Source organism: Nansenia antarctica (assembly GCF_963989245.1).
Source record: "Nansenia antarctica genome assembly, chromosome: 2".
Taxonomy (NCBI): domain Eukaryota; kingdom Metazoa; phylum Chordata; class Actinopteri; order Argentiniformes; family Microstomatidae; genus Nansenia; species Nansenia antarctica.
Genome location: NC_137675.1, coordinates 15,418,847 through 15,438,278, shown reverse-complemented (window position 1 = coordinate 15,438,278; position 19,432 = coordinate 15,418,847). Strand labels below are relative to the sequence as shown.

At 45.8% G+C, this 19,432-nt stretch overlaps 2 protein-coding genes across 2 annotated transcripts in view; both read left to right on the top strand.

The window, feature by feature from the left end:
• The first annotated feature begins 1,159 nt into the window (after positions 1–1,159).
• dtd1 (D-aminoacyl-tRNA deacylase 1) lies at positions 1,160–12,250 on the top strand. Its single transcript, XM_080524092.1, has 6 exons — positions 1,160–1,253; positions 1,741–1,831; positions 2,175–2,410; positions 5,013–5,110; positions 10,158–10,322; positions 11,830–12,250. Exons 1-5 carry the CDS (start codon positions 1,211–1,213, stop codon positions 10,311–10,313), a joined length of 624 nt encoding a protein of 207 aa, XP_080380218.1. The 5' UTR covers positions 1,160–1,210; the 3' UTR covers positions 10,314–10,322; positions 11,830–12,250.
• Positions 12,251–16,079: 3,829 nt separating this feature from the next.
• LOC308176053 (sodium/potassium/calcium exchanger 3-like) overlaps positions 16,080–19,432 on the top strand; it is a gene marked incomplete at both ends in the record, with an annotated part of 42,350 nt that continues 38,997 nt past the window's right edge. Inside the window, 2 exons of the mRNA XM_080550649.1 lie at positions 16,080–16,275; positions 18,955–19,086. Coding sequence (XP_080406775.1) covers positions 16,080–16,275; positions 18,955–19,086 — 328 coding nt within the window. The remainder of the gene's footprint in view (positions 16,276–18,954; positions 19,087–19,432) is intronic.

Below are 19,432 nucleotides of genomic sequence, written 5' to 3'. Positions count from 1 at the left end.
TAATGTGTTCAAATATTTCAGTGGGGATTCTGCGTCAGAAAGCCCGAAAGACACAAGGAAGAATGATTTTGACGAATGAAAACGTGTTGTTTCTCGTGTTTTCAATGTACATTGATATCATCACATCGGTGGGATATATAGGCTACAGTGTTTGTAACAAAAGTATCTGTATAATGACTTCGATGACCATGGGACATTATTTAATCGGTTTACACCTCATCAAAAGCCTTTTTTTGCAAGAGTGATCATATTGAGTCAAGTACAGATTTTTGCTTTACCCAAATGCCTTGCTTACAGTATTTCATTCAGCGTACAATCTGATGTACATACACCCTTCTGCACTTCAAGATACACCAATAAAATGTCATAACTGCACATGAATTGTAAATAAAGTGTATTAAACATCAAAATGTGTCATTTGTAGTGGTCACAGTCATTTTCACTATCTATAAATGGGTGAGGCCCTGCCATGTATATGCAATCACTGGTGGCATTTTATGGGCTTGCGTGCATGCTATAGGTCTGGGTAAAACATCTAGCTTGTAACAATTAAAGAGATAAAACATATGCGGTTGTGCTGAACCAGACTGTCTTTCATTCAGTGCATGTACTGTAACACCACTCTATTGTAATCCCAGACCTGCCTGTCACCTTGCTACCTGCCACTTAAGCAATCAGTGTTCCTCTGCTTCGCTCACAATTAATAAGTCGTCAGTTGTTCAGTGTTGTGTTTGTGTGAATTACGTGCATTGAATGACCATCATGTTTTTCTTTGCTTCATGTATGTGCATCAGTGGAGGCTGATGGAGGTAGAAATAGGAGGACGGGTTTATTGTAATGCACGGAATGGAATCAGGAATGGAATGATTTTCGCCTCCCTGATGAGTATCCATGACCTAGTACAAAACCATCTTACCCCCCAACCTCCACAAATATACACTGATCTCCTCTACTGTGTGTTTTGTGCAAATACAATTGGGTCTGCCTCCATATCCTCCATTGCATCCTGACAAATGTACCAATAACCTCAGTATCATCAAACAGTGAAAATACTGTTGGAGGAGGAGAGTAATGGAGAAACATTTAGGAACAAATTGTTTTACTACCATCTTACGTCACTAGGGGGCGATGTCAACACATCAAGGTTTTCGGAGGAAATCGGAAGTTGAACGAGTGCTCGTCGCCAGGTTCTATCATCCAGAATCAAAACATGAAGGCTCTGATCCAAAGAGTGACACAGGCGAGTGTGACAGGTACGTAGGGACAGCCCGACGCGAACTAAGTAGCTTTCTGGTTGTGCTTTGTTATATCGCTATTTGACATAGGATTATGTCATAAAAAAAAATGAATGGAAAATGTGTGCTTCTCTTGTTATTGCCAGCCATGCTCTCTCTGCAGTATCAGGCATTAGCAGCGGGTGCTTCTCCCGATCCTTCTCCTAAGCCTGGCTAGCTCATTAGATCTACCATATACGACTACATATTTCATGGAGCATACGCAGTATGCAGCAATACGAAACAACGTGTGATTGTGTTGACAATCTGATCCAGTCTGAAACGCTGTACGCTGCTTCGACAAGCGATGATGTCATCGTTCCATATTTAGCGCGCCGTAGGCTGTCAGTGTCAACCCTGCAAATCTGCCATATTCACTGTCTGTCTGTCTGTCTGAATATGGTTCTACTGCTATAATAATACTGATGATCAATCATTCTGACCAGCTTCGTCCCGTGTATTGCAGTGGGAGAGGAGCAGGTCAGTTCAATAGGACGGGGGCTGTGTGTGTTACTTGGCATATCCATAGAAGACACACAGAAGGATGTTGACTACATGTGAGTATAAATGCTGAATCAAAAAGAAGGCCATTTGGACCATCTTTTCATTCGCATACATAGGCTCTATGGTGCAGCAAGCTACATCGGCACAATGAGACACGTTTACTGTTCAAGTATAACAACTGTTCTTGTGTTGTTGTTTTTTTAATTAAAGAAAGCAATGTGTATGACAACAGCTGTTAGTAGCCTACTGGTGTTGTGTTGTTCTCCTCCTCTCCTCCTTCCCAAAACTGAAAGTACATTTGAGGAAAACAAGTTCATGACGTCGTCGGCGTCATCGTCATCAGTTACCTCATTTCTCTTTGTTTGTGACCTTGGATATGCCTATCTGACTTCTCAGGGTCCGTAAGATCCTCAACCTGCGCCTGTTCGAGGACGACAACGGCAAGGCGTGGAGTCGGAGTGTGATGGACCGGGAGTTCGAAGTGTTGTGTGTCAGCCAGTTCACCCTGCAGTGCATTCTGAAGGGAAACAAACCGGACTTCCACTCCGCCATGCCTGCGGAGCTGGCCCAGCCCTTCTACAACAACATGCTGGAGCACATGAGGACCACGTACAAACCTGAGCTCATCAAGGGTAAGTGTGGGGTTGGCTCACTCACTCTGACCGACACTGTGAGGTAAAAGGCAGAGCCATGTAAACCCTACTGACGTCACGTTGCAGAGCCAAACCAAACTAAGCCGAGTTGAGCTGTACCGGCCCGAGTTGAGTTGAGAGTTGCTGAAACGTGTGCGGGAGGAAATGATCATGTGGAATGACTCTGAGTCAGCCGGGGTATTGTTCGGGGTCAACCCTGTCGTGTGTAAAGCCCCACGCTGTATATAGTAGCCTTCATCAACTGCAGTGGAGGAGCTACGTACCAGAGGAGGCAGAAATTGGAGGACGGTCTCATTGTAATGCATGGGATTAAATGAGTCCGAGACCATTCTTCTTATTCCAAAGCGCTTTACGTGCAAGGCGCCGGCCCGCTCATTGGGAGCAATTTTGGGGTTCAGTGTCTTGCCCAAGGACACTTTGACACGTGAACAGGAGGAGCCGGGGATCGAACCCGCCGACCTTGCGGTCATTAGACGCGGGCTCTACCTCCTGAGCCACAGCCGTCCCTCTGCGGGCAATGACAATCAAAATCATGGGCATCAGAGTAGGAGGCCATGATGGATTTCATCAAATGTTTAGGGCCGCTTCACACACTACAGGACCGACCCGAGCCATACCGTGCCGGCTCAGATATTTTCCGTTTACATCCTGTCCTTTCTAGCACTGGTTCAGCAACTACGGTGGACGCAGAACCAGGCCAGCAGAACCAGCACAGCTCACCTGGGTTCAGCTCGGTTCAGTGAAGTGTGAATTGGGGTTTATGTTGGGGTTTAAGTCACACTACGGAGCCCAAATAAGACGAGATGAGCTGCCCTAGGCTGGCCTGGTTACGCATCCCCCAGTAGTTGTTGAAACAGTGCTGGAAAAGACCTTGTGAGAGGAAGATATCTGGGCCAGCACACTGTGGTTTGGGTCGGCCCTCTGCTGTGTGAAGCCCCTTGGAGATCCCTGGTTTTATAGAACAGAGAGACTTTGGCCAGTTTTAACTCTCAATGTACAACACTGGGAAAGCTTTATATAAGCACTGGCATTGCACCAAGTTTTGATAAACAGACAGCTGATGAAGGTGGCACTCACTCACGCATTCACTCACTCACTCACCCACACACACACACACACACACACACACACACACACACAGACACACACACACACACACACACACAGTGACCTAACTATGGTGTGTGGGGCGGGGGGGGTACACTTTGCTGCTTAGGCAGTTTGTTTTGTGTGGAAAAGGGTTACTATGCAGAGATGTAGTGAACATTTCAGGGTCCCTTGTGTTAGCTTAGGGTCAAGCGTACAATAAAGAAGGACCACAGTTGCTTGGCTACGATAATGAATAGCTTTGGAATCAATTAGGTCATTAGGGATTTCAGAAGGTCGCTTGTTCAAGGAAAAGGTTAAGTGTATCGCCAAAGGTTGCTATTGCGAGTATAGGGGTCACTAGTTGTTGTTTTTTTGCAGGTATAAGCAATATAGGTGAGGGGAGACTGGTGGAGACAGAAACTGGAGGACAAGCTCATTGTAATAGAATGAGGAATGGTATCCAATATACGCGTTTGGTGTTTCATACCAGTCCTCATTCCATGCCATGCATTAACAAAGAGCCCGTCCTCTGATTTCTACCTCCACCAGCCTCCACTATTATAGGTAATAGCGAAGGTCTGCTGTCCACACAGAATCCCCTTCGACTACTATAAGGGTCCTCCTGATAGGCTTAGATTCAGTCCAGCTAGATCCGTTTAATCATGTTGTTAGTGGTGAGGGGGTTCTAGCAGGTTCCGGTGTGTTGCGATGGTGGCGGTGGCGGGATGAATTGGGTCAGGCCTCCTGGGAGCAGGTGCGGAGCGGAGAACACCATGTCCCTGCGACTCAGGGAGACAGGAGCTTCCTAATTAGTCCTCTATCTCTCTCTCTCTTTCTCTCTCTTCTCTCTCTCTCCCTCTCTCTCTCTCTCCCCTCTCTCTCTCTCTCTCTCCCTCTCTCCCTCTCTCCCCCTCTCCCCTCCGTCCCTCCCTCCCTCTCCCCCCAGAGGAGAAACATGATGATGCAGCACTTTTCCGCCTCCGCCAGCTCTGCATTGTGCAGATGGTGTCATAAATCTACTGTACCTGGGTGAAAGGAGAGCATTTAAGTTTTAACTTCCCCCCCGTTCCTGTCCCCCCCCCCCCCCGCTCCTTCCCACTGTCCCCATTGTACCCAGATGCCACCTATTCCCTCCTCCCCCCCCCCCCCCCCCTCCTCTTCCATCTCCTCAGAACACATTGATATAGATTAATTTGTGCAGCCAGCCAAACTCCTGATTCATGTTTAGTGGCTATTACTGGAAAGGAACTTTCAGAGTTGTCATTTTACTGGCCTACTTGAGGAAGGAGGGGAAATCGTAGGGCATGACATAGTGTTCGGTTCAGCTCTGTGATCCAGAAGGGCCATGTTGTGTAATGGCTCTTGCGTTTGACAAACGTGGTCTGTAAAGTGCCCATATTTTTATATATATATATATTTTTTATTTTTATTTTTTAATGTGCAAAGACACAATACAGTGACTTATATATCTTATATATTTTGTTCTTTTTAGACGGGCTGTTTGGAGCCTACATGCAGGTCAACGTCCAGAACGACGGACCCGTCACCATCGAGCTGTCGTCTCCCACCGGTCCCTCGGACCTCAAACAGGTAGTGTACCGTAGCCATAGTAACCAAACTGGCTTTTCTGCCTTTTCACAGTTCAGTACGATGACAGTGTCCCTCTGCCTCTCTACACATTTGCTATTCTACAGTGAACCAGCAGGTGGCAGCGTAGCCTGTCTGTGTCGTTCCAGAGCCTCAATCATCGACCCTTCTTGGCCAAGCAGCACCACTGCAGAGTCACTAAGATCAGATCACTTTACAGATGAACCCCTCTTTTATGTCCACAGCAATATTCCCATCTCCCTAGTTTTCTCATAGAGGTATTGAATAGGTGTTGAATAGCATTTATCTCCCCTGCACCCCTGGTCAAACACCCTGATTGACTGAAACCCAGTCTTGAGAGATCATCACCAGAGTCATGTGACAAGAAACATGCGCGGGTGAGGTTTGATTGGCGGGACGGGGGGGGACCGCATGGGTGCCCTCGGCTCGCCCCGCAGGGATCGGTCCATCCTCCCCCCCCCCCGCCGCCCCTTATGCGCAACCGACCCACTCTGTTACCATGGCGACAAGGCTCCACGCGGGGCGACTCGGGGGCACGCTAAGCAACGGCTCTTAAGGGGGAAGAATGATTTATAGGCCATTAGGAGTTTTTTCCGATGCTGGGTACATTATAGTGAAATGTTCCCCTGTGTGTGTCTTTTTATTTTTTATTTTTTTTTAAATTAGGCTCACTGGATCTCTATGCGTTGCTCTGTATCGGTTTGGAAGGCCCACACTCTATTGGGTTATTTCATGTTTCCTCTGGTCATCTCATTGTTTTTGGGTTTTTTTTATTTATAAAATGTGTCTCTTCTTTTACATATCGCTACAGTAGATACCCGTTGAGTAATACTGTGGTATCGTAGTAGTAGGCGAGGCTGGTGGAGGTAGAAATCGGAGGACTGGCTCATTGTAAATGCTTGGAACGTGTGTTTGATACCGTTCCTCATTCTGTTCCATGCATTACAATGAGCCAGTCCTCCGATTTCCACCTCCACCAGCCTCCCCTGCCCGGTTGTGTAACAGAGAGAAGGTTTGATGATGGCACTCCGCTCGCACTACTGGGTGACTTCAACATCCAGTCAGAGAAACTTCTCTCATCTGGAGTACTTGACCGTCATGCTCTCCTCCGACTCATAAGGCGGGCAATCAGCTCGACCTTGTCTTCACCAGATCCTCCCATACCTCCAACCTTACCCCTCTTCCAGTTTCTGATCATCACTTGAAGTATCCTTCTCCCTCCCCCTCAAACCCACCTCTTCCCAGTCAGTCTCTAACCACTTTGTAGCCTCTCGTCGCAACCTGCGTACCCTCTCCCCCACCGCTCTCTCTTCCTCTGTCTTATCCTCCCTACCCTCTGTTGAATCCTTTTCCCTTCTATCCGGCGATTCAGCCTCCTCCGTCCTCCTGTCCGCTCTCTCCTCGCGCTCGACTCCCTCTGTCCACTGACCTTGAAGCCAGCACCGTCCTCTCCACGCGCTCCTTGGCTCTCTGAAACCCTACATGCTTGTAGAATAGAGCTCAGGGCAGCTGAGAGGAGATGGAGGAGCCTCCCTGATGACCTAAACCTCTATCACTCTCTCCTCTCCAACTACACGTCCTCTGCATCAGCTGCTAAAGTGTCCTACTACCATTCCAAAATACAATCTTCTGCCTCGAATTCTAGGAAACCTCTCCACGTTTTCCTCACTCCTCAACCCTTTGTAATGCATCGGTTTCATGGCGAGCGATAGAGGAAAATTTGGTTTCCCCTCACCGCTTACAGGACTTAGTGTACTCAGGTCTATCTACTAAACAATCCAAATCTAAGCTGGGCCCTATAATGTCCTCTCTTTTATCAGTATGGCTGGCTGTAGAGAAGGCTACTCACTCTCAGTTAAAGTGGCACACCCATACTCCTATCTTCCACAATTTCGCTCTTCTAACCGGAAAAGTTCCCTTTTCATATCCCCAATGGAGTGATAAAGGTATACATGTTCTTTCTGACATTTCTAATGATGAGGGTCTTAGAATGTTTAATGATCTGCAATTTACCATGGTTCTCATTTTTTCTTTACCTGCAACTTAGATCTTCCATGCGTGCATATGGTGTTCCCTGGGGACAATCTCTATATACCCATGAGCTTCACACAATGTTAGATGTGGGAGTACAGACAAGGGGTTTAGTCTCTAAATTATACATTAGTTTACTAGAAGCTTCCTGTAAACCTCTTGCTGTTCACCAGGTATGGGAGAGAGACCTTGATTTTTCTGATGGGGAAATTGATTGGATGACTGTTTGGGACAATCTGGATATCACATCTAAAAATCCTAATCATAAGCTTATTCACTTTAACTTCTTACACAGGTTATACCTCACTCCGAGAAGACGCCACCTCATGAAAATCATACAGGGGTAGTGGTGGTCAAGTGGATAGTGAGTTGGACTTGTGATCGGAAGGTTGTGAGTTCAAATCCCGCCTGAAGCCACACCACTACTAGTGTGCCCTTGGGTAAGGCACTTAGCCCTCAGTTACTCCAGGGGGAATGTCCCTGTAATTCGTAATTGTAAGTCGCTTTGGATAAAAGCGTCTGCTAAATGGCAAAATTAATTAATTTAAAATTATACCCTCCTCAATTTGTGATCTGTGATAAAGAAAATCTGAAGATAAGAAAAAAAAAAGAAAGCAGGACAGACACTTATTTTGTTTGGTGTAATACTGTGAGTTTTTCATGTGTACTGTTTTGCAATAAATAATTGATTACAAAAAAAAAATATTTATAAAAAGATTGTTCTAGCACAACGACTGCCAATGGCCGCTGGCCTGAGCTAGATTACTTTTCCTGCTACGACTGGTGGATTGATGATTTACTTACTTAGTCAAATGTATTGATTGTAAGTCGCTTTGGAATAAGGCATCTGCTGAATGCCAAAAATGTAAATGTTTTAATGTTCCAAATCCTAGATGACCGTGTTACAGCACCAAACACTTCAAGCTTCGAAAACCCAACAAAATCAGTCATCAGTCATCAGTCATCAATCAGGGTATCCGCGGTGTCTTGAAAAGTATTAAAAGTTGATAAATCAATTTTGGGAAAATCAAGACCCTTAATAAGTATTAAAAAGTTTTTATGAGGTCTTGAATTTTGTAGGTATTTTTCTGAATTAGACTCTGTCCAAAGAGTTTGAGTCCTAAAAACGTTTAGTACAAGTTTGTGAATTCATTAGTTTTAACCCTAACCCTAACCCTAAGATGAACCGGAAATTCTGTTGTATGATAGTGGTCTAGTCTATTGCAAACTAAAACTGTTAAGTTAAAGGTGTCCCTGATGTAAACGGTTACAGCTCCAAGTGGCGGTGAGGTCTGGAAAAATATTGACAAGGTCTTTAAAAAGTCTTCGAAAGGTATTGAAATTAACCTCAAGATTCCTGTATATACCCTGTCAATAGCAGTCTGAAGAGACAATCCATCCCGCCACCACCTTAACCAATCGCCTCGCATTTGACTCTTGTCAAATGTGCTTTATTTATTCATCTGTTGTCTTTCTCCTGAATGTCTTTCTAGTCACTTGTCTGGACCATTGCCAGGATGCAGATGGGGTTAGTGTTGGCTTCTTTCTTTTTTTTTTTCACTGAACTTGGGCTGGCTGACGCAAAGCAGGGGATGTAAGCAGTCCTCAGAATTGTTATCTTGTCTGTTTTGGGGATGTACTGTGGGGAGGAGGGGGGCATATACCCCTGGGTATAAGGGAGATCACAGGGTCAACGGATAGGCTAAGCTTCCACTGAAATCGGCCTCCTTTCGATGAATCAAGCCTTTGGCCTTATCTAGAGGGGAAAAAACACCGTTATATACGAGTTATTTATTTATTAAACCCTTATTTTAAAGGAGGAGTCGTCCTGTTTTTGAATGTTCTAAGAATGCCATTTTGTCAACAACAAAATAGTCTTGTCATTTTTGCTGGCTCACTCGAAATGACGCAACCCACTGCGCTGTGTAGTATTATTGATTTATGTATTATTGAGAGGTAATGTATTATTGAGAGGTGTGATATGATGAAAGTGTATGGGATGCTATGTATTCTAGCTGTCTGTATCATTTGCAATTGTGTTTTACAAGCACATTTTGCATATCTGTCTCCAAAACAAAACATAGCTTCACTCACGTCATGAAGCTAGCTTGCTATCGGATGGCTCAGGGCCTACTAGGCTTTGCCCGATGGGGTTAGGGTGGGGATGCCTAGATACACAGTAGTATTCGTGTCTAGGACTTGTGTGTCATGAATAATGGAACGTTTTTGGTGCTGTTGCGGTTTTCGCTTGACATTTTTAAAGTCATAAATATTAACGTCATAAATATTTTGTTATGCCCCGATGAAAGTTTTAGCACAACTGTTTACAGTCCTTCCAGTGTTGTCTTGTTTATTTCACGGCCCATGAAAAGAACAGTGGAAACAAGGGAGTTAGCTTGGCGGCTCGTTTCTCTCAGGGATTTGAATGACAGGGGTTGTGAATGAAGTGGGGCATGAAAGGACTCGTCCTCAGTCTGACTGCTAACAGTGTCGCAACAGTCGCTTCACACAGATGACCAGGATATCTCAAATTAGCTTAAGGAGCTCAAGGACCCAAAATAACTCTTCCGTTTCTTTTTTTCTTTTTTCTTTTTTCTTTTTTCTTCCGCTCTTTCTCTCTCTTCACTTTGTCCTTTTCTTAACCCACTATCTCCCCCACCCCTAGAGGACAATTTTATTAATAGGCTATTCTTTAATAAGCATCCCTATTTTATTGGTATACAGTCCTATGCAGTATTATATGCTACAGTTGCTGTACTGATAATTAGCCTAAATACTTAAGAGCGTTGTTTATTTTCCTGTTCTGTATCCTGCTTAGTCTTATGGTTTAGTCTCAGTCCTGTTTAGAGGACTTCTCAGCTTGTTTAGTGTCTCTCAAGAGAGACCAGGTCTCAGACAGCAGCAGAGGACATACATGTGCAACTTGATTAACTTGAATTTTAAGTTGTTGTTTTTTAACACTCCTCTGTCCTGATATTTCCCTGTGTGTCTGTCCCAGCTGTCCAAGCAGGAGAAGCAGCAGCAGAGGAAGGAGAAGTCGCGCTCCAAGGGACCGTCTGAGTCAGGCAGGGAGAAGGCCGCCCTGCGTTCCAGACAGGACCCCAACGCCAGCAGCGGGGCGGACGGGGACGTGTCGTCGGAGAGGGAGCCCTAGGGGGACGCGGTGAGCTTGGATGCACGCAGACGTACACACACACACACACACACACACACACACACACACACACACACACACACACACACACACACACACACACACACACACAATAGCCCTGTTGGCTATTCAGTAAAAAGAACAATCAGCATTTATTTCTCCAGTATGTGTGCTTTTTTGGGGGGGGTGTTTATGTACGTTAATGCTCCATGTCACATTCTCTTGTTATTGTTGACATGATGAAAGTCAGGAAACACTCATAAGGCAGGGGATACTGTCTGTTTCTTATACAATAACGTCATATCGGACGGTTTTGTTCTCATTTGCCCCCAGTGTTTGTTTACTTGTTTAAAAACAGACGATTATGAGTGAGGCGGTAAGGAAAAGTCATCCCGTGTCCCTACTGAAACACACATACAGGGTACAGACCCCCCCCCCCACACACACACACAATCTCCCTGCTCCTGCGGTAGTTGGTTCACCCTGTGTGACTTCACCACGGGATCAGAGTGACATCACATATACGCGGGCCTCCTCAGCCTCCGGTTGAATCCCAGACTCCCCGGCGGCGACAGGGACACGGCAGCGTACTACCCACTGTTTGGAGAGGAGAGGAGAGAAAGGGGCATGCAGGGTAGATATATATGCCGCAAGACATCGCCGGGACTTGCGTGAGTGGTTACGTTATGTAACGCCACTTTGTCTGACAGAGAATGCAAGCGAGGGAGACATGGGGAGGGAGGGAGGGAGAGGGAGGGAGGGAGAGAGGATAGGCAGAGAAAGTGTGACAGATTGAGAGACTTGTTTTCTGGGGTTTTCGGGGGGCACTTGCACAGGCAGCAGTTCTGGGAATGTGTCTGTGAGAGATTTGAGGGAAAGGTAGAGAGAGAGAGGAAAGGTAGTGAGAGAGATCAGATTGGATGCGGAGAGAGAGAGAGCGAGAGAGAGAACTGTCAACGGAAGACTGCCCCACTCGCTTGCCTCAAGTTCTGCTGCTGCATTTCTTTAAAAGGGGGAATTTGTACTTGTCCCCGAGGTTGGCTTCGGATGACTTCACCATGAGACCTGTGTTCTCGTCTTAGAAGAAGCAGAGGCATTTGTGACAAGTCTTCCCTCCCTATATCTCCTTTCCTTCTCTCCTTCCTTTCCTACTTCCTTCCTTCCTTCCTTCCTGTATTGTTCTGTTATGGATAGAGTGCGAGCGGACACACACACAGGAATTCTCCTCTTGCTCTCACTACTACTAATCTTCGACTACTATTACTGCTATTCACGCCCTCACTTCTACTCAATCAATACTACATAGCTACGTAGGTTGCTCTGGATAAGAGGGACCGCTAATTGATTAATTGAATCGATTAGACAATCTGTGCAGACACAGTATTTGCATGCTTTGGACGCATACAGTACACACTCATACAGAGTGCACGGACACTCATTGTAATGGTATGGCAATGCTGTGGCGTTAACACTGAGACTTTATCATGATTCGTGTGTGTTTTGTCTCTTTCCCCAGAGGCAGTTCTGGGGGTGTGATGAGCGGCCCCGCACCAGACCCTTCCATCGCCAGTGGGTGGAGTTCATCTGGAACTATCTTCCTGCGGGAACTAATGGGTCTCTCTCTTTTTCCTCTTTCTCTTTCTGTCTCTCACTCTCTCCATCTCCTCTGTCACAAATTGGCGCTGTGTGACCCTGGTCGACCTGCATCCTCCCTCCCTCCACTCAATGACACACACTCACACATACACGCACACACACACACACACACACACACACACACACACACACCAGACGCCAATTACTCTGGCAACTATGGCAGATAAGGACTTGTGAGATGATATGATGGAGTGACACCTGTGTACAGCTGGGAATGAACTGCCTGGCCTCAACACTTTTACAGTAGCATTTGACTTTAAACAACATATTTGGTATTTATTGATGCTATTATAACACTGTCATTAAGTGGATTTAAATGTACATTTTGTTGTTATTTTATAACGGACGTGATCGAAACAAGAAGAGAAACCATGTCCAGTTCTTGAGAAGCTGAGCTCTCTATGTAATTAAAGAACATTGTTGATATGACATACGGTGTGTATTTTCTTTATTCTTGGTGTCTGTGTGTGTACTGTGTCTGCGTCGCTGCGTATGCGTCAGCGAGTGTGTCCTTGCCCTTTCCCTCCCAACAAACACCACCCCTTGCTTCGCAGCATCTCCACACAGCCGCCTCACGAACGCAATCGGATAAAAATATCTCCCAAACTCCTGATTCTTTTTCACAGAGTTCACAGAACTATTCGTGGCCTAGCTGGTCTTGTTGTACCCTTCTCCCGCACAGATATGCTGAGGGGAGACTTCTCCGTGTTGTGGTTGAACAGAACACTGGGTAGTTTGGTTCAGGCTCTGGAGAACTCATCGAGAGAAGAAGACATGACCCAAATATGTCTGGAGCTACCGCTGTTTTAAGGAGGCTATGTTCGCACACTCCTGCTCCTCCGGCTTGCCTTGTGATCCCAGGCAGACTTCACAGAGGATGTAAATGTATAACATTGTCACAAAACAGGAAACGGGGCACACTACATTATTCATGTAGATGATTTCAAAGACTGTTAGACATCAAATTAAGTTTTAGGGGCTAACTGAGTTAAATGGTGGTTGTTTAAGTTTGAATTATTGGATGTGGGTACAGTACTTGTGTTTACTGGGTCGGTTTCTCATGTATACTATGTCTATAATGTTTCTATGAGGATCCCATACTAAAGGTGTGTGTGTGTGTGTGTGTATGAGTGAGAGAGAGAGAGAGAGAGATATTGTGGATAATGTTTCATTGTGGATGCCAGTACGGTGTACTATTGTGTGTGTGTGTGTGTAGCATAGGGTGTGTATCATGTTCTGAGAAAGCCCCTTTTTCCTAATCTGTGCATCCTCAGCTGCAGGGGACAGAGTGGGCGCGGTGTCAGTCGGACACGAGGAAAGTGGGTTACATTCCAGGCATTCTGCTACATCTGGGGTCTACAGGGTTTGGGTTTGTCTTTTTCTAGAGCTTTATCTTGCATCGTGTGTGTGTGTGTGTGTGTGTGTGTGTGTGTGTGTGTGTGTGTGTGTGTGTGTGTATGTATGTATGTGTCTGTGTGTGTGTGTGTGTCCCTTGCCAAGCCTACTGGCTATGGAAAAACAATTTAACTGGATTTAATTTGTTGCCCCCCCCCCTCCTTCCTCCTCCTCCTTCTCTCTCTCTCTCTCCCTCCTTCCCCATTCTTTTCTTTTGTGTGTCTCAGAGAGGTTGGGAATTCATCTTAGTAACTCTGTAGCCAGTCCAGGCTTCTGCTACACATTACATGTTAGACATTAAACCACCATCTATATGCACTTGTATGTTTGTTAAATGTGGTGTGTGTGTGTGTGTGTGTGTGTGTGTGTGTGTGTGTGTGTGTGTGTGTGTGTGCGTGTGCGTGTGCGTGTGTGTTGTTATTTGTTCACTGTTTCCACAAGATATGCTTTCACAGTAGGCCTATAGGATTTTGTGGGAACTTGACCGAACTTGTCAAGAAATAAAGATTATTTCTCTCTGGTTTGTTGTGTCATTATATGAGAACTCTCTCTCTCTCTCTCTGTCTCTCCCTCTCTCTTCCTCCCCTTCAATCTTTCTCTCTCTGGTCCAGTCCTTGCCTGAAAGGGTTAAAAGGCACAATGAACCTAGTTGCCTAGAGCCCTAACCACATTTTCCGTTCTTGCTGGAAACTTTCCAGTGCTATTTATACGAAAAACTCAAGCCTGACACTCAACAGCCAGTTAGCCAGGATAAAGTATTATCCTGAGTGTTATTATTATTATTATTATTATTATTATTATTATTATCCTAATTATGAAATTACATGATATATGGAATAATGATGTTGATACCATTAATTGATTGATCTCTAAGTGACCCAATTGTAGTCAGTCCCTCCTTAACTCTATATTTTATCATTGTATTTCTTATACTTACACAACTGACAACATTGATACTGTACAGTATGTGAGTGACAGAACTAGTATTCAACAATATCTATTGTGAAATCAAAGTATCCTAAAAATCTAATATAGGTGGACTATGAATCGATGGTAAGTATCCCCAGCCTGCTGTGCAATACCTTCACCTTACAGTCATGAATGTCTACAACGTCGCCCATGGAGAGTGACAGTTCAGCTTCTTTAATGACATTGTTGTGTTATCAAGATAGTAGAAGTCAGCCTAAGCTACTTAATTGATTTCTAGAATATATTCATCCTATACAGTAGGTGGCCTTGGCAAGAGAACGTTTTTTTTAATGTATCTTTGTGTAACCTTATGTCATTGTAACTCAGCTATCATGTATCAATATCAACATGGCAAGAACTACTTTCCCAGAAGAGGGCAGTGAGAGATGGCGACTATTTCCTTGCATCCAAAAATTACTTTTCTCACAGAGGCAATTTCAACATCAGACAGCTTGCAATTTCTCTCTCTCTCACTGCTCTCTCTCCCTCCCTCTCTCTCTCTCTCACTCCCTCTCTCTCCCTTCCTCTCTCTCTCTCTCCCTCCCTCTCTCTCTCTCTCTCTCACTGCTCTCTCTCACTCCCTCTCTCTCCCTTCCTCTCTCTCCCTCCCTCTCTCCCTTCCTCTCTCTCTCTCTCCCTCCCTCTCTCTCTCTCTCTCTCTCTCTCCCCCTTCCTCTCTCTCTCTCTCCCTCCCTCTCTCTCTCTCTCTCTCTCACTGCTCTCTCTCACTCCCTCTCTCTCCCTTCCTCTCTCTCCCTCCCTCTCTCCCTTCCTCTCTCTCTCTCTCCCTCCCTCGTCTCTCTCTCTCTCTCTCTCCCCCTTCCCCTCTCTCTCCCTCCCTCTCTCTCAGCTCTCTCTCTCTCTCTCCCTTCCTCTCTCTCCCTCCCTCTCTCCCTTCCTCTCTCTCTCTCTCCCTCCCTCCCTCTCTCTCCCTCTCTCTCTCTCTCTCCCTTCCTCTCTCTCTGCTCTCTCTCTCCCTCCCTCTCTCTCTCTCCCTCTCTCTCTCCCTTCCTCTCTCTCTCCCCCTTCCTCTCTCTCTCTCTCTCTCTCCCTTCCTCTCTCTCTCTCCCCCTTCCCCTCCCTCCCTCTCTCTCCCTTCCTCTCTCTCTCTCAGCTCTCTCTCTCTCTCCCTTCCTCTCTCAGCTCTCTCTCTCTCCCCCTCTCTCTCTCCCTCCCTCTCTCTCCCTCCCTCTCTCCCCCTCCCTCTCTCTCCCTCCCTCTCTCTCCCTTCCTCTCTCTCTGTCTCTCTCCCCCTTCCTCTCTCCCTCTTTCTCTCTCTCTCCCTTCCTCTCTCTCTCTCTCCCTTCCTCTCTCCCTCCCTCTCTCTCCCTCCCTCTCTCTCTCTCTCTCTCTCTCTCAGCTCTCTCTCTCTCTCTCTCTCTCTCTCTCTCAGCTCTCTCTCTCTCTCTCTCTCTCTCTCTCTCGTTGTACAACATCTCCAATCACATCAGTACAGAACCCTCGCGTCGCGCATGAGCCGACACCGACCTGACGCATCCATGGCGCGCTGCGCTCGCCGCCCATCCTACTATTGCAGAACATTAAAATTGTATATGACATAGAAGCAAAGTCCCGGCACTTCTATCGCAAAAACAAACCCCTAAGCCCCACACCTCGATTCCACGCAACATTCCAGCGATACCGATTTGCAACTTTTTACAACGCTCCCTCCGCCGTTCCCCCCACTTTGATCCGTTTCTGCAGAATCCCCTCGGAGAGGTCTACCGCTCCTTCCACTCCGACCGAATGGATGTGGCGGCCGCCGAAGGGGGGATGTCTCCCGGTGTCCGACCGCGGAATCGCCCGCCGCAAGTGATGCTAAACCAGAAGAAGATCAAAGCCAGGCGGAAAAAGCGAAAGGATTTGGTTCTGATCCAGATTTGTTTGTTCGGAGGGATGCTTCTGTTCGTCAAGGGGGTTTCCTACCTAGCGGAAAATTCAGGTGAGGAGGGTTTCGTCTTCCCCTCTGTTGGGGGGCTGGAAGAATGTCGAGGTGGGAGTTTCATGTGTGTCCAGTATTAGCCATTGTTTTGTTACTATGTTTTTGTTCCTTAGTTACCAATAATCATGTCACATTTTCAACAACATTTTTCAAAGCATATTTTTTTTAATTCCCTTGTTATACCCACTTCGTGACGTTAGAATTATAAGGTTCTATCTCCATTTTTGTCAAAATTTAGTTTTTTACATAATCTGATCCATTAGGTGTTTATTAATGCCTGTGTGGTGTTATTTTTAAAATGTTGACATTTTTGAGTTAGTAATTCATAAAATACAAAGGTTCCATCTCACGAAACATAATGGAATGTAAAAACTTTGACGCTCAATATCTCTGAACTGCCCTAGACGGAGATAGAACCTTATAATTATAAGCTCACGACTTGTTTTCGTGGACATTTTGTTAAGTTATGTGTGGCCAGGGTTCTGATAGGTGATATTTGCGAGCTTTACTTGCATTATGTAGACCCAGTGTAACATTATGAATAATGTAACAACATATCACACGTGTTGGTGTGAGCAGAGTCAATGAGTTATAATTCAGCACAGAAGACCATGCATGTTTCACATCGTCTCAAAGTGGATCTGAAACTACACACGCACGCGCACAGACAATGCATTGGGCTACAGCATCCCGTGCACTGTCTGCAGGTAAGGAATGGGTTTCAGCTTGAACCGACGGACCCCATTCGTGTCAGAGAGAGACGTGATCTCCTAGAAGCTCAGGTGTTTTCACTGCAGAGCTCTGAAACCAGGGCATCGCTGCCCCAGGGTGGGTATAGATAGGCCTACACTTCTCCAGGTTGCTCCAAACCTATCCACTCCTCCTGCTCCTCGTACCCCAACACACTACTCTACACACACAACCACTTAACACTAGAGCAGCCGTGCCTTTTTTTACCTACTATAAGAGCTGCCTCGGGATTCAAATGACCATAGTCTTTTACAATGGGAAGCGGCTATTTACACACAACGACCACTAGTTGGCGCGTCTTGTAAATCAGCAAAATAGCTTTATACTAGCTTATCCTGATGTGATTTTGAAAATGTAAGGATATACAAAAGTTTCAAGTCATGAAAAGGAGGGTCCTGAAATTTGATCGAGTGTAAAGATATACACATTTCTGTACTCACAGTGTCAAATGACCCCCACCCACGGCTGTTCTAGTGTTAAAGGATTGCAAGAACACACACTGCTCTCAGTTTCTGTCTGTGAAGCGAGATCATGTGTCATACATGATCACATTTCCAGAATCCAGGGACAGAAGGTTGAGGATGACATGAATGATGAATGTCACCATACTCTGTGAATATTCATAAAGTCGTCATGGTTTGTGCAAGGGGTGCTGTCTCTCCCGCTCCACTTTCGCTCCTCCAACACCCCTCACCTCACCAGCTCCGACCAAAAAATATTGTGCAGATATTCCAATAAACCCTGCATGAAAAAAAAACAAAAATGTGTTTAGTCAATGACATGATAAAGCCACGCCAGCTCTTCCACTGGGCCTACTGGCGTTCCAAGCCTGGGTCACTCACTACACTTTCATTGCTGAGAAAAACACTTATGTGTTCTCATTGGGCTTACATTAAAACAAATATGGTAAATACTTTTCAAGATCAGATGTCTGCGTTTGTTAAATGTGTCGAATCGTTGTTTGGAACAAAGAAACGAACGGAGCGACCTTTTGAGCGACGAACATTTTTTTGTTGTGTGAGCGCAACGAGGGAGAGGATGTGGAGCGACTCCCCTCACCTCCCCTCACATGCTCTCAGTCCCAGAGAATGCTGTAACAGAAAATGACACGGCTTGGCTAATGCATTCCCCCCCGCTTTGCCATTGTTCCCGCCTGCCTGCTTTGCCTGCCTGAGAAATTCTTAATCAACGTGCCTGAATATCAATTAGTGTTGATTATTTATGATCCTCCCCCTTAATGAGGTTCTCAGCCAGCTCAAGTCGAGCCTCGGTGTTCTCGAGAAGCACTCAACGCAGTCAGTGCCACGTTAATCATAGCCACGATACTGTTCTCCACGTCTTTCTGTGTCAGGGGAGAAAGCAGCATGTCGCCTACTGTAGGCTACTTACTGTACTTACTGTACTACTTACTGTACTTACTTACTGTGCTGTACTAACTGTACAGCACATCGCTGGCCTGCAATGCCCTCTGCCTTGTTCCCTCTCGCCTCTGCCTCCTGCTGCCCAAAGGCGACGCCAGGTGAGGCAGTGACGACGATTGAAGACCTGAGCTTTCTAAGCAGTTCTCATTCGATCATACTTGCAGTCACCCAGGTGGAAAAGTTAAAGTGGTTGTTGCAGGGTATAGTTCCAAAGAGGAAAATGATGAGCACTATAATGTATAGTGCTTTTCAAATGATGTTCTTTATGGCTGTATGAACTGAAGTTGCATCATCAATCATGTTGTGATTCAATGAACTGTATTTCTCCCATCCCCTTAAAAAAGAAGAAGTTTGTTGTTAGTGCAGGACGGCACTCGGCTGATTGATCAGCCTTCAAAGCATGTTTACATAACGTTCTGGAGTCCTCAGACCTGAGCGGCCATTTTGATGGAGATCAGGTGATCACCGCTTCATCACACCTCTGTCCTTACCTCTCTCCTCATGACAGGTTATGACACCTCCAGCCACAGCAGCACCTATGACGAGGAGCGATGGGGAGGAAGGAGGCTTCTGCAGGAGGTGGACAACAGTAGTTTGGAGGAGGAGGAGAGTGAAGAATCGAAAAACTGCACCGCTCCAGGTAAGAGAGGGAAGAAGGGAGGGAAGGAAGGAAGGGAGGAGAGAGGAAAAGAGGAAGGTAGGAAGGAAGGAAGGAAAGAAAGAAAAAAGAAAGAAATACAAAATACTACAAACTACATATTCCCCTCCTTTCATCCCTCCCTCTCTCCCCAATCTGAGGTAACACAGCTTGTATGGTCAGATGGACCCACACTCTAAACAGCACAGTAGCTTTCTGGCTGTCTCAGCACTTTTCACACTTGGTCTAGATCAACATTTTCGATATCCTGCAGCTTTTCAGTTTTTTTCCTCTTCCTTCTTTCCCTTCCTTCGATGGCCACATGTCTTGAAAAAGCCCAGTTTCCATG